At 43.8% G+C, this 14,539-nt stretch overlaps 1 protein-coding gene across 2 annotated transcripts; it reads left to right on the plus strand.

Annotated features, from left to right (window-relative positions):
* Positions 1–4: 4 nt before the first annotated feature.
* Positions 5–12,619, plus strand: Phrf1 (PHD and ring finger domains 1). 2 transcript variants are annotated; one of them, XM_076810926.1, is made up of 15 exons: positions 5–403; positions 1,121–1,284; positions 1,395–1,469; positions 1,579–1,645; positions 1,810–2,165; positions 2,245–2,475; positions 2,656–2,813; positions 3,005–3,590; positions 3,677–3,945; positions 4,032–4,718; positions 4,822–5,950; positions 6,067–10,209; positions 10,461–10,589; positions 10,747–10,886; positions 11,201–12,619. In XM_076810926.1, exons 2-15 carry the CDS (start codon positions 1,162–1,164, stop codon positions 11,217–11,219), a joined length of 8,112 nt encoding a protein of 2,703 aa, XP_076667041.1. In that variant the 5' UTR covers positions 5–403; positions 1,121–1,161; the 3' UTR covers positions 11,220–12,619. The 2 variants fall into 2 exon arrangements, with proteins under 2 accessions (XP_076667041.1, XP_076667042.1); XM_076810927.1 differs by having other exon boundaries at positions 3,695–3,945.
* The last annotated feature ends 1,920 nt before the right edge of the window (positions 12,620–14,539 follow it).

The following is a 14,539-nucleotide window of genomic DNA, read 5'->3' on the forward strand; positions in this document are numbered from 1 at the left end:
CCGGCGGATGCCTACCGAACGTTCAAGCGACCATCTAAATAGAGTCCGTGGCTTCTAAACCCGAGAAATCGTTCCAAGGAAATATTGCGCGCAAGGAAATATTCTCCAGAACGAATTATTATTTATTTCGCGCGAGTGGCTACAGAATTTACGGGCGTTTCGGGGGCCGATCGTCGGCGACGGGTCAGCTAGAAAATTGTAGAAAATAGCGCAACGTCGCGAACGGCGTCGGCAGCCAAAATGTCGGCAGTTTCTCAACTTTAAGCGTACCCTCTGTCAACATTTGTGAATCTCCATCGAAGTCAACATCGAATTGGACTCGGAATTGAATCGTTGATGATGTATGATCGATATCAGGTCTCCTTCATACAGTGATTGAATCGGAATCTTCGGAATCTCGAAGGTAAATTGACGTTTTCTAGGTTCATCCTCGATACTGCTCGATGTAGATAGACCCTTGTCCTTTTTTCTCTCCGTGCATTTTCGCCAAGAACGCTGGCGTGTTGTTACAAGGGATAGGGGTATCTCAATGGCTCCAAGAGGATATGATCACTTGGATGAAATATAGTTTCCAGGCGTACTTGTGTATGTGTGTGTGTGTGTGGTGTGTGGTGTTTGTGTGTGTGTATGTGTGTGTGTGTGTGTGAGAGAGAGAGAGAGAGAGAGAGAGGGAGGAGGGAGAGAGAGAGAGAGAGAGAGTGAGTAAAATTCCCAATTCTAAGAGACTTTTCTAGCAAAAGAGATTTATATACCGTGTTAACGTGGTTATATACGCAGTGACTCTCAAAGTATTTCAATGAGTTTTGAGTATATAATTAAATTCGGTATCTAAAATTTTGTTAAAGGCTGTAACGTCCGAATAGAGTGAATGTAATTAGCGATATTCAGTTTATTGGAACGTGTAATGAATTCGGTAAATTTTTATATCATTACATCGCCGACTATCCTTTTACTTATTTTGTAGCTTTATTAATAATACACATAATAGGTTGGTTGGTTGATTTTGTTGGTAAAGGTATGAATTTCGAGTACATACGTCGACCTGAAAGTTAAATATTAATGAGAATATTATTCGACGTTAGTTTTTAATGATCTTTGACTTTTTCCTGTTTGCGTATAGGACATGTGACAAGGCGGGTATGATTTTACAGAGAAGTTAAAATGTCTAGCGACAACGAAGATCAGACTCCCCAGTCCAGCAAGCGGAAAAAACTTGTAATACCCGATGATAGCGAGGACAGCGATGAATCTGTCGTGCAACCTCGTAGAAGAAAAAAGACTTATGTACGTACAAGCCTGCGCACGATAACTTCAGACAACGGAGCTCTTAATTACTTTACACATTTCGCCAATTTTTGTTCACATTCGTACAATGTTTTATTTCGCATTCGCAGAGAGTTATTAGCGAAGGTGAATCTAGCGACGAAGACAGCGACGTCCAGAGACCTGCTGTCCGCAGGCAGAACCATGTAAGCTGTGTAATCGAAGCATCGAATAAGTTTTATACTTAATATATATATTGTAAATATCCGACGCATCGTTAAACGTGTAACCTCCCCCTGGTTGTGTTCATTTCAGAGAGTTATTATAGAGGACGAGACGAGATACGAAGCCGGCAGTTCGTGCTCGAATAGATATCAATTCGGTTAGTTTTAGCAATTGCTACAAAATTCATTGGCTGTAAATTTAATAATTCACTTATCGAAATATGCGAAGTAATACAAGATTATCAATTGGCAGAAGATCGAACAACAGCAGCAACTACATCAATCCTCTTCGACTTGAATAAGAAACGAATTTCTTCCGCAGGAGAGAGTAGCCAGAGTCCAGCAGAATGGCAATCCGATTGGAGCAGCTCGTCGGAGTCAGAGAAGAAGTGTCTGCCACCAGTGAAACGAAAGCTTCTCGGCAAGTCGAGAGCGACAAAAAACCCTCCAAAAATTGTGTCGGACACATCATCCGATACGGACAGTAGCAATGACCAATTGGAAAAGTGTCCGATATGCTTACTACCTTTCAGGCGGCAACAGCTTGGCACTCCCTCTTCCTGCGAACATTGCTTTTGTTTAGAATGTCTGATGGAATGGAGTAAAAATATAAATACTTGTCCGGTAGATCGTCAGATGTTCACAACCATCCATGTTAGAGACGAACTTGGTGGCCAGGTACACGTCCCTGTTCAAACAACGTTACTTATAATTAACGAAATTTCCAATGATCTTTTCTTTCTGCTTTCGGTCGTAGATCATGAGACACATTGCGGTTGAAGTGACTCCACGCGTGGAAGATGAGCTGGAGGATCCTACATTTTGCGAAGTATGCCATCAAAGCGACAGAGAAGATCGCATGCTTCTCTGCGATGGCTGCGACTGTGGCTATCATCTGGAGTGCTTGACTCCTCCGATGAACGAAGTGCCCATGGAAGAGTGGTTTTGTCCAGAGTGCTCGCAGAACAGCCAAAATGATGCAGAAGCTGTAAGATTCTGATATATAAATAAGATTGTCTATTCTATTTTGAGAACATAATTATTTTCAATTTTAAGTTCGTTACTGTGTGCGTAGTCTTTCGTGAAGTAGGGAATTCTCAAGCGTTCCGCCGAGGCCCGCTTACAGCCTTCATTCAATTTTATTATTACTTTTCTCTTCTATGAATAGGTGGAAATTGATTTGGACGAAATCTCAGATTTAATGGAAGAAGCTCGTAGACTCGGCGTCTCTTATGGCAGAACACGTACAGGTCTGCCTCAGAATTCTCAACCAAGGATTGTACCTCGCACCAGACACACAGAGCGTGTCAGAGCTACTATTCGCAGGTACTGGTGAACCACCCCCCACACACAGAGAATACAGTTTGAAGGCGAAAGAACTGAAAAAGAATACAAATTTCAATGAAATAAAATATAAGACTGAGCAAAATAGGATTACATTAGTGATAAACGAACGTTTATTGTATACACTTTTTGTATGTTATCAATGTACAATACAAAATTATTTGTGTTCGCAGAAGAAATAGAGTTTATGACAATACACAACCAACCCGACATCATCTAACACTCGATCCAAACCAACAACCTTCTACTTCTTCTGGTTTGGAGTCTTTCGGTGACAACAGTCGAAGTCGTTCCCCGAGCAATGCTTCTAATTCTTTGGGCTCTGGAGACCGGAACTGTTCGGATAGAAATTTTAGAAATTCTCGCAGGTCTCGAAGATTTAGAAGCAGCTCGAGCGATTCCAGCGACCAGAGTATTTCCATGAAACCTAGACAAAGGACAAGTGATAAAAGTAATTCGAAAAGCTCCGATAATAGTCCGAAATCTAACAGCAATTCTAGAAAAAGGGGAAGCACTTTAAGGAAAAGTAGTAGTCGTAGTAGTAGTGGCAAAAAATCTGTAAGTAGTTCGAGAAAGAGCGCGACTAGAAATCGCTCGAGGAAGCGATCTGGGCGATCCAGAAATCTTTCTAGCGGGGGCACTAGGTTGTTGAGAGAAGTTAGAATTACAGAATGTAACCAGGACGGAGAGGAGGAGGAGATTGTGACGTTTGTGAAGGTTGCTTCGATTGGGTCAACAAGAAGAATAAAAAGAAGAAAGGTATTTTAATCTTACTCTTATTAATTCGTGCAGGATGTAAAGATTGCAAATAATTGATCGGATTTACTTTCAACTTAAATGAGTAGAAATACTCTCTTTTACAGAGGAGGAGGAGGAGGAAGCGAAGGCGACAAGCTAGAACTGTGTCTAGCGTTTTAGCCAGCTCGAAGCAGAGGCTCGCAGCCTCTTTAGGTATTTGTAAGCCAGTTAAAAGTGTTCCAGCTTTACTGCCTAGCGTTAGGAGTCGTACAGTTCTATCAGAAAGATCTTCGTTGAACACTGCCCGATATAATGCTGGAATTACACGGCTTAGTCTTCTCGGAAATGGCCTCGATTTGAGCTATAGTCCTCCAGGGTACGCGCGCAGTATTCTCTTCTTAATTCTACAATTACGCAAGAAAATCGCTAATTACGTATTACTACAAATCTGATCATCTACAGGTCCGACACGGAGGAGTATCATGCAACCATTGGCGGCGGCGGCCCCACTATAACCATTCACAGGCGGTCTGTAATATCTTCTCGGAGGCACCTTCGCATAAAAAACATTGCCAATCCACAACAACCTCAAATCGATCTTCTGAGCAGCATAATACATAATCAGGAAATTTGGCATTCGAAGAATAACGATGTGACTTTAAAAGCTGATGGTCTTCTTCTCTCAGCCGAGAAGCGGGACACTGTTGACCATGTAAAGAAGGAGAAAACAGTAGAAGAGAAGAAGTCGTCCGAGACGGAGGTGGAGACGACGAGTGGTGGGCTGGGTTCTCCTGTTCAAGATAGAGTTTCTGCGACCGATGCACCATTGGAAGTGTCCGGAATCACGCAAGCTCCGATGTATAACAATCCTTGCGGAGGGGGGAATAGGGGTAATTTCAGGGGTGGTTATAGGGATAATACAGCAAGGCACAGTAGTCACGGAGGGCAGAATTATGGGAGAGATTCTTTACCCGGCGGCGGTGGAAGACAGCATAGTTACGGAGGTGGAGGAGGAAGCGGAGGTAATTTTGGAAGAGACTTCGGACCGCCTGCATTTTACAATCCCAATTTTGAACACTGCGGCCCCCCGATGTTCGCAGGGAATCCACCGTTTAGAAATCGAAATCCTCAACATTTTAGAAATGAAAGGTACCCCACCGACAACTGCAGTTGTCGAATAAAACGTTTCAGTTGCTTTATCCTTAATTACATTTACCAAGTCGTAATTATATGTTTATTAAATGATTCACAGGTTCCGTTTCATGCCTCCAGGAAGGCCTCCGTTTAATTTTGGCGGTGAAGGTTTCGAGCACCATTCGTTCCCCGAGAGGTTTATTAATCGCCCTAGATCTCCGCAACCCCCCGTTGAACGCCCGCCGCAGAATAGTAGTATGCCAGCAAATTTACCAGAAGACGACACTCCAGGAGTACGTCAGGCCGCGGAGCAACAGCCACAGGACGCTGAAAATCCTTCCTGCGTCGTCCGCGGGCAGGAAGAGGACTGTGACATTTATTGCGACATCGAGACGACGACGACGACGACAACGACGACGACGATGTTGACGACGACGACGACGAAGTCCGATGGGGAACTCCAGGACCAGCAAAATGGTTCGACGATGGCGCTATTACCGCCCCCAGAACCACCCTCGGGCCTCTTAGATTTCGAAGAAAATTCTAGGAGTGACAAGGACAGTGATCAAGAGTTAGTTATCGATGATAGCCAGAAGGATGACACTCCAAAGAACGATAAGTATGATCCTTTTTCTGTGGACAGTGACAGTGACAGTGAGGTAAAAAAGAATCAATTGGCGGTGGAGGAGGACGAGGAGGAGGAGGAGGAGGAAGAGGAAGAAGAAGAGGAGAAGGAGGAAGAAGAGACTGTAGAGAGCGGCCTAACACCGCCCGAGCCTCCGCACGAGCCTCCGGATGATACATTGGTCGTCCGCCGCCGTTTGTCAGCCTACGAAGACGAAGATGAAGAGGATTCCCAATCTGACTGCCCGAATTTCTCCATCTATTCTTCCCAGACGATGGATGTGGCGAGGCACACTGAACAGCAATTGTCACAACAAATTGGCCCTCTCGAGCCACCTCCTCTTCCACCTTCGATCCCAGACGACGACGACGTCATCGTCGGCGATGTTCAAGCTTGTGATCTTGCCGACATTCCAGAGCCGTCAGATCCGTATGTGGAATCTTTGAGGAAAGAGAGGCAGACTCTGAGTAAAATTCCACCGAAGAAAATTTCTCACGACAGCAGGGGGAAGATCACTTTTAAGATTGGTACTAAATTGAAGATTAATAACAGATTCGTGGGACTGCAGGAAGAGGAAAAGGAGAGCGGCGGCGAGGACGAGAAGAAAAAGGAGCCTCCTGAGGTGGGTGGTGTAGTGGGCTGTTATTTCAATGACTTATATATGAATCACGCTATCTTATTTCAACGCCCCGATACTCTTGCCTTGTTGTGTATAAAAAATAATAATGATTTTTCCAGCAAGCAAAGGAAGAAGAAACAACGTCTATCGTCGACCGTGAAGAGGAACGGAAGAAAATCGCCAAGAGTAAATTCGAGGAAGAAGATAAAGCGGAGATCGTAGAAGAAACGTTGATATCTGCAAATACTGTGGATCTTACGGAACGGAGGGATACGAACGAAGAAGAAAAGGAAAAGGAAGAACCCGCGGATGTTTCTACTGCGGCCGCCGATGTAACGGAGAGCAATTCTAACACAGTCGTTTCTGCGGAATTAGCTCAACTATCTCCTAGAAAATTGGATAATGATGATTCATTCAGCAATGAATGTCCGTCGGAAGCAACGTCGGAAGAAGGCAGTGATATCTTTCCCTCCCTTCGCAAAACATCGAAGGCCGACGCCGAGGAAGACGACAGTTCAAAGGAGGCATTAAAAATTGAGGAGGAACAACCTAGCGAGGTAAAAACCACGACGACAAAGGGTTTCCAAAGTAAACACGACGCGGAGAGTGAGAAAGACGAAGAGAGGGGGAAAGAAGGGCAGCAGCTTCGCATCGGTGAAGCGGACGAGGAAGAAGAAGATGATGAAGAGGAGGACGAGGACGAGGAGGAAGAAGAGGACGATGAAAACTGCGAGAAAGAAAGATTTCCCATCGAGAAGGAGACGGCGGCCACGACGACCACGATGATGGGCAAGAAGGATGCAGTCGAGGAATCCGTTGATCGAAACAATTGGGAATCCGACGGAGCCTACACTCCTTGCAAGGACGAGCTGCTTCCCTTGAAAGAATCGAAATCCTTTTCCGAGCAGCTGCCATCCATTGATGAAAGTGGCTTGGAGCCGATTACCCCGACAAAAGATAAAGCTGATGATCTAGACAGCTGCAGAACTCCGGTGGATTACAATGTCCTGGGCACCGAAGCTATTTCAGAGACAGACGAAGCGATGAATTTCGAGGACGAGCTAACTTTATTGACTTTGCGAAGAGAGAAGGAAATGGAAGACGGGGAGATCGTTGAAGAGAAGACCATCGGCATGAAGGGGGGAGAGGGCGGCGAGAAGGCTGATAAGGAGAAAGAGGAGGAGGAGGAGGAAGAGGAGGAGGAGGAGGAGGAGGAGGAGGAGGAAGAGGAGGAGAGGAAACGTAATAGGAAGAAGGAGAAGAAGGAGAAGAGCAAGGAGACGGAGAAGAATAAAGAGAACATTGCTTCGGAGAACCAACAAGTAGCATGGAAGAAACTATCGAAGAGCACAAAGGAGAGATCATACAGAGACAAGGAGATGATGAGGAGGAGGTCGAAATCGAAGGAGAAGGAGAAGCTGAAGAAGAAGAAGGAAGTAGCGAAGAAGAAGGAGAAAAGGAAAGAGTTGCCTAGGTATGATGTTAGAAAAATAGTCGCCGAAAGACCATCGAGACCTAGGAAGGATGAATACGGTAGGGACATTCGAGAAAAATCGAGGCAAAGAAGTAGGTCCAGAAGTAGCTGCAGTTCAAAACGATCTAGATCGTACTCGAAAGTTCGATCCAGAACTTGTAGTAGGTCCAGGACTAGGATTCAAAGATCTTGGTCTAGAGATCGTAGATCCTACTCGAAATCTCTTTCAAGAAGACGATCCCTTTCTCGGGGTAGACGCAAGTCACCGAAAAGAAGATCAACGTCCCGAAGAAGAACGTCCTCTTCGAGGAAAAGATCAGTTTCCAGAAGAAGAGCATCGACCAGGTCCGTTTCACGGAAGAGAAGGTCTCTGTCGAGAAGGCGATCTAGGAGAAGATCAGTGTCGAGGGCGAGGAGATCTCTTTCAAGGTCCAGACAGAGAAGATCCGTATCGAGATCCAGAAGACAGACCTCCCTGTCCAGGTCTCGTGACAGGCGTAAAGATAAGAAGAAATACAAATCCCGGAGCCGATCGAGAAATCGAAAGAGATCGTCGCGATCAAAGTCGCCAAGAAAATCCTCGAAATCTAGAGAAAGGAAACATTCGAAGAGGAAAGCACAGCAGAGTCGGTCAAGGTCGAAAGGGGGGAGATCTTGTTCGAGAAACTGGGAACAAGTTGAGAAAATTGTGGACCAGGACTTTTCACGAGAAACAGGAGGGGGAGGCGACGAGAGAAGAGACTCTTGGAGCGCTCAGTGGACACCATCTTGGTCAAGATCTAGATCAAAAACACCTCAGCATGTACAGCAGCAGGAGCCAATCGTCGCGTCTAGGGAGTGGTCCCCCCCTGTACTAGACAACGTTGCAGTTCCACCTAAAAACCTTACTGTCATCTTAACCAATAAGGAAGCAATTAAAAAGAAGAAGAAAGAGCGCAGGAAAGAGAGCAAGAAGGCAAAGGATGAGAAGAAAAGGAAAGGTAAGAGAAACAGGACGCCGCCACCCTCGAAGGAGGTTTTCGCTAGCGGAGATAACATCCTGGTTAGCGTGTGCTTCAACAAAGATAACGAAAACGTTCAGACGGGAGGAGTGGTGGCAGTGATACCGGAACTTCCAGAAACAATACCTTTGATCCCTCCTTTGAAGCGCCGCCGCAGGGAGCCCCTTCAAGCTGATCCCCCAAAGCGTTCCAAAAAGGAAAAAACCAAGGATAAACGTTCGAAATCTCCGAAGCCGAAGAAGGATAAGAAGAAAAAGTCGAAAGCTGCCGAAATAGCAGCCACCAAGAAGCCAGTCGCCGTGATTGACCTGGATCAATCGCCGTTCAGAGAACAGACCCCCTCTCCGAGGGATGTAATAGTTCTCAGCGATGATGATGATGACAAACAGGTTCAACAAATCACTCCGGATCAATTGTTGTGTCCACCCTCGCAAAATTCTCCGCAGCGAGAGCAATTTGTCTCTCAGGGGCCGAAAACACCTCCGGAACCGCAAATCAAATTCTCGATAAATAAGCAGACTAGCAATTTACGACCATCCATGCTGAACCCGCTGTTGGACGAAGAGGAGGAGGAGGAGGAGGAGGAGGAGGAGGAGGAAGAGGAAGAAATGGACGAAAGGGTCGAAGAGGAATTAGAAATGAGGGCGCAAGAAGAATTAGAGCTAAGATTGAAAATTGGACCAAACACACCTCCAGAGCCGCCGACCTCTCCACCGACTAGCCCAGATGCTTACGATCCATTCGATCCAACAAAGTCTAGATCACCGACGCCCGATGTAATAAGCCAAGAAGCCAATTCTGGCGACGAAAGAAGGAGGTCGTCCCCGAGGAAGCTTGATTCTGTGGATGGCGGAACGATTCTCGAAGAAGGCGATATACCGAGTCAAGAGAGGCAGAGCCAGGAGAAACAGGTGGAAAAGCCTAAGATTATCTCTATGGTTACCATCAAGAGAGCTTCTCCGCAAAGGGACGACGTTATTGAGAATGAGAACAACAAAGATACCGTAGTTTCAACTGGGAATTTAGAGGCCCAGCAAAGCCAGCAAAATGTACAGGGTCAGAGTAATAATCCTTTCGCAGTGATAAATCCTGTACTCGCTACAGTAGCTGCAGCAGTGCAAAGAAGCGGAGTCTTCAACGCATCGAATTCGAACAGTGGCCAGCGAAGTTTGTTGCAGTCAAATCGAATTTCGCCGAGTAATCAGCAAAAGCAACGTTCAAACGATCGTTCACAGGCATCGTCCGCGGCGGCGGCGGCGGCGGCAGCGGCGGCAGTCTTTGCAAATTCAGGGAAACCTTCGTCGAGGGGTTCGAAATCTGGACAAGCAAAGAGTAATGGACAAAATGGAAATGATGCCTGTACGGAAGTAACGGACAATGTGGACATGTCTTCGCCGTATTCACCCGGATCAACGCTCAGTGATGGAATCTTTGATCCGCCAAGTCCTACGAATTACAATAATTCTCCTGGAACTGGGGCAGGAGGTGGTGGCGGTAGCGGTGGCGGCGGCGCAGGAGCTGTTGGATCCCAGACTACAAAGAACAGCGGTGCCTCTTCGAAAGCAGCGAAGAGTACGGAGAAGAAAGATGTGTTCGATACTCTCTTCAGTACTTTGCCACCTACGAAGACTGCCACTGCTAAGCCGTCTAGAAACAAAAAGTCCGAGAAGGATAATAGGAAGAAGAAGCCGACAAATCCGAAAGTTGGTGTAAGAATGGATGAGAATCAGCTTCAAATATTAGACGATCTTCCAAGCTCTGCTGTCGAAATGCAAGTCAAGGATAAGGTTTGGTTTTTAACATATACTAAAACTTTCATTAGAAAATTCCTATATCAGCGTTTTCAAATAGTCTTTCAAGTCTATTGAACAACGCCGTTTATTATTCAAAGATTAAGGGATACAGAGATAACTTGACCAGGTATTTCGTATAATTTCACCATCGTGTTTATGTTGTGTTTGATAAATACTGGATCGCTTCTTTACACGATACACAATAGCATTGCAAGTGATTAATATCGGGCTTTATTGTTCCGTAGTTCCTAAAGAAATTAAATCGTCAAGAACGAGTGGTGGAAGAAGTGAAGTTAGTACTGAAGCCACATTACACAAAGAAGCATGTTACGAAAGAAGAGTACAAGGACATTATGCGGAAAGCAGTACCCAAGGTACGAAGTCGATATAGAAATTATTCTCATAACACGACGAATTCTGGACGCGCACCGACAATGAGATAATACTATATCTTCTGAAACTCCATCATTGTAGGTCGTTACAGATCGTTATATTACCGTCGTCTAACGTCACCTTTTATTCTGCTACTAGATATGTCATAATAAGACGGGGGAAATCAATCCAAAAAAGATCGCCCATCTAATAGAAGCTTACGTCAGAAAATGCAGAAGTAGTAAGAAGAAGACGACGACTACCGAGAGTTCCTCCTCCACGAAGGCCTCTAAACCTGCGTAAGTAGTCTTGAAAGATTATATGAATTTAAAAACTGAGTCTTTTCATATTACGTATGCATTTTATTAATCCCAAACAATTTGGTACATGTTGAAGAAATAACATTTTCTATTGTTTACTCAAAAAGAATACTTTAATGTATGAATCGTATTCATTAGTACTTGTTTTACCTTTTGAATAGTATAACTCTATGTTCCGTGTAAACGTCGTATAAAGTTATATTAGCATTCTTCATTTCCAACTTTATATTTATCTTGCGATGATAGATAACGAATTAACATTTAAAATATCCTTCTTTCATTGTCTGTTTTAGAAAAATTTTATGGAGTTGATCATGAGTCAGCTAGGTGTCCGTTCAATTCCCTTCAATTCGTGTAGTTCAGACGATCGTCGTTGGCTCTGTCGATGGGGGGGGGGGGAGTGAGTAAGTGAGCTTCGAAACAGCTAGTCTCTCCTCCTCCGGTCGACGGACGGCGATGTATCTTGTATTCTCTGTAAATACGTAATTAATTCATTGATTGGTCAATTGCGTTGATCGATTGTGTTGGTCGATCGATCGAACTTCTAAGAGTACCACTTATTATTTATATAAACGATACCCTTTATCTCGTCGGGGACGTGTCCATCGCACCACGGTGTCTCTCTACGGAAGATCCATCGCTTACATAATTATTACTTTCTTTTCTTCAGTTTTAAAGGATTCAGATTATTTGCTTATTTGGAATTATTATTCGTCAACCTTCATCGATTAAACGAACAAATTTATTCAGATATCGTAAAAGCGTACACGCTTCAAAATTTACGAATCTTTTGAAATTTAAGAAAAACTCTAAACATAGTGTATTTCGCAATCATTTATTCCACATGTTCGCGCATAAATCCATATCTCAAGTTAATACATTAGCAGCGAGATTGGTAGTTGTTCTAATTAATTATCTGGAAACCTGATATCTCTGAAATTGTCAGAACAGTGTGTGTGTGCGTGCGTGCGTGCGTGCGTGCGTGCGTGCGTGCGTGCGTGCGTGCGTGCGTGTGTGTGTGTGTGTGTGTGTGTCAGAACTCTTTCTTGCTTCGCGTCTACAAATCGTATATAGAAGCCTGAAAATCTCTCATTTCGTAAGCTTCTTAAAAGAACGACAAATCATCTATTTTTTAGTGCAATGATTCCAAGAGTGTATTCAAAATGTACATTGCTCGCTTTTCAATTAAACTTTTCACGCGCAGTGCATTAGTGGAACGTCTATTAAAGTCCTTAAGAACCTCAAACGTGCTAGAACTCGTATGGTTGGAAAACGTTTGGACGAAAGGAATACACACAAGCCTTACGGAACTTTTATTTACGCTACCATGAAAAAACAGCGCTAATGCTATCTTTTTTGAATATTGAAAAAGATTAGTTTTCGCAGATGAATTACTCTGTTAGCCCATACCATCGTTTTGATTCTGTTATTTAAATAACAGATAATTGACACTCATCTTTACGCGTCCCCGAAGTAGGAACAACAACGGAAGTATCGATAGCTGCGATACTTGTATTTCTTAATGCATAGAATTTATATGCCAAAAATTGGCAATCTTGGCTTTTCCGCAGAGACTGTCATTTTCGTATTCTTAATGCACGTGTAAAAATGCTTAAATGCCACCACGTTTGTAACGTACATATTGTAATTTCACTCTTTCCACATACATAGAGTTGGACGTTATTCGAATAAATTATTACTCTTATCACCAGCGCCAGACTACCGTTACTATTACCACTACACATTTACTCTGTCATGTCATTATTTCGGCACTGTACCTACTTTTGTTTAATACATAGATCAGTTAACGTAAACATGAAAGCCAGTTTCATTATTCTATTGACGCAAGAACGGAAAAATCTTGTGTTGAAAATGAATGTTATACCATACGACTGCGTGTGCGCGAGCGCGCGCGTGTGTGTGTGTGTGGATTCAAAGTGTTGAGCATATTTTACAAAATTTTTTGTCCATCGATTTCGTCTGAAAAGTAGTATCGGAACAGAGGCTGCGTTAACTCGCGGAACCGATGACATCGATTAATCGAGATAAAGATAAAAATTTATGAACGGGGATTCTTTTAGACTCTGTTTCGTCGGTTCGTTATTCGAATAAAGATTGTCCAACTCTGATTTTGTATAGCCATAAAACGTGTATGAGGATGAGAGAGAGAGAGAGAGAGAGAGAGAGAGAGAGAGAGAGAGAGAGAGAGTGAGAGAGAGAATGATTAGTAGCCTTCAGAGGTAGAGCATCCTGTCTCGCGAGATTATAAGATCAGAATTTCAAGAGAATCGTCACTGCTCGAGCAGTGTGAGATCTCTCATCATTGGGGCCGCAGTATAGGTGGTCAATCAGGTGCAATTTTATTCTCCTGACGATTCATCGGATAATGTGTTCGATTCTCTCTGCAAGCGTGGCTGCGGCTGAATGACAACGCGCAAAAGAAGGGAAAAAAATACTGAGATCCTTATCTTTTTTATGTTTCAACTAATTAGAAGTCATTACGTAGTAGAGAAATAACTAATTTGTAAAATATAATTAACAGCTGTAATGAATCCAATTCTACTTATGTCGAGTTTGTAACTTACGAAAAGAACTTTTATAATTCTTTGAAGGAAGCGAAAATCAGCAGGAGACAATGCAGTGATACCAAAAACTGAGCCACAGCATTGCTCAGCTTTCTTACACGCCGAAACTTACATCCGTTGCGTGATTATCTTTTGGGTTTCTGCCCGCGCTACCACCCATTTAGCTTTCGTGGGGTGGTTAAGGGAAAAGTAGCCTTTGTTTGATATCATCTGTCTGGCTCCCGAACACCAATCCTCTCGCACAGATTGGATCACAGTCCCGGTGTTATCAAACCCCCACCCACCCACATCCTTAATATATATATATATATATATTAAGAGAGGATCGATTCGAATGGACCGTCCTGAAGTGGACCTGCTTCTTCAAAGCCATGACAATGAAAAGAGTACTCGGTTTTTCTATCCCTTTTTCGTGTCAGAGTAAGCGACTGATACTTACGACCCTTACGATCCACTTAGCATAGTTTACATATAGCAAGAGCGGGTATAGAAAAGTTGTCGTCTTTACCCGCTCTACATACATCATTCCCGTCGCGTTAGGTGTGTCACTGTAATAAACGTAGATTCGAATCTAAGACGACCCCCTCCCCCCTCCTAAAACTGCTATATTATCCCAGATAGCACACAGACGTCTAAAGACGCCCAAAAGACGTCCTAAAGCCGCCCAGACCTAAAGCGAACGTACAGTTGACGTCTTTAAAACGTTCGTGCTATTTGGGATGCTACAATAGTTAATAAAGCCTAATCGTGGCTGTTGTTCTTTAATATGTGTATACTTTCTTCGTCCTGGTCAATATTATGTACAAAGTATTCCGAGTACCGAGGCATGTCTCTGTGTGTGAAAAGTGTAGCTAGTTAAGTTGCAATTACAGTTCTCCGTAATTGCTCCTCTGTAAAAGGTTGCTAAGATGGCGCTCGCGTGTCCCACGCGGAAGGCGCGTAGGAGATCTGTATGTACACAAGCTCCAGAAGATACTCACGAACGGTGGCGGATAAGAGCGTAAATACGTGATAATGTATACAAAGTAGTAAATGTGTATTGAAACA

This window comes from Andrena cerasifolii, chromosome 4 (assembly GCF_050908995.1).
Source record: "Andrena cerasifolii isolate SP2316 chromosome 4, iyAndCera1_principal, whole genome shotgun sequence".
Taxonomy (NCBI): domain Eukaryota; kingdom Metazoa; phylum Arthropoda; class Insecta; order Hymenoptera; family Andrenidae; genus Andrena; species Andrena cerasifolii.

Coding starts and splice junctions, on each gene's coding strand:
- Phrf1 (XM_076810926.1), top strand. CDS start 1,162: ATGTCTAGCGACAACGAAGATCAGACTCCCCAGTCCAGCAAGCGGAAA. Junction 2,476..2,655: donor GCCAAAATGATGCAGAAGCT/GTAAGATTCTGA, acceptor TTCTATGAATAG/GTGGAAATTGATTTGGACGA. Junction 10,590..10,746: donor TGCGGAAAGCAGTACCCAAG/GTACGAAGTCGA, acceptor TTCTGCTACTAG/ATATGTCATAATAAGACGGG.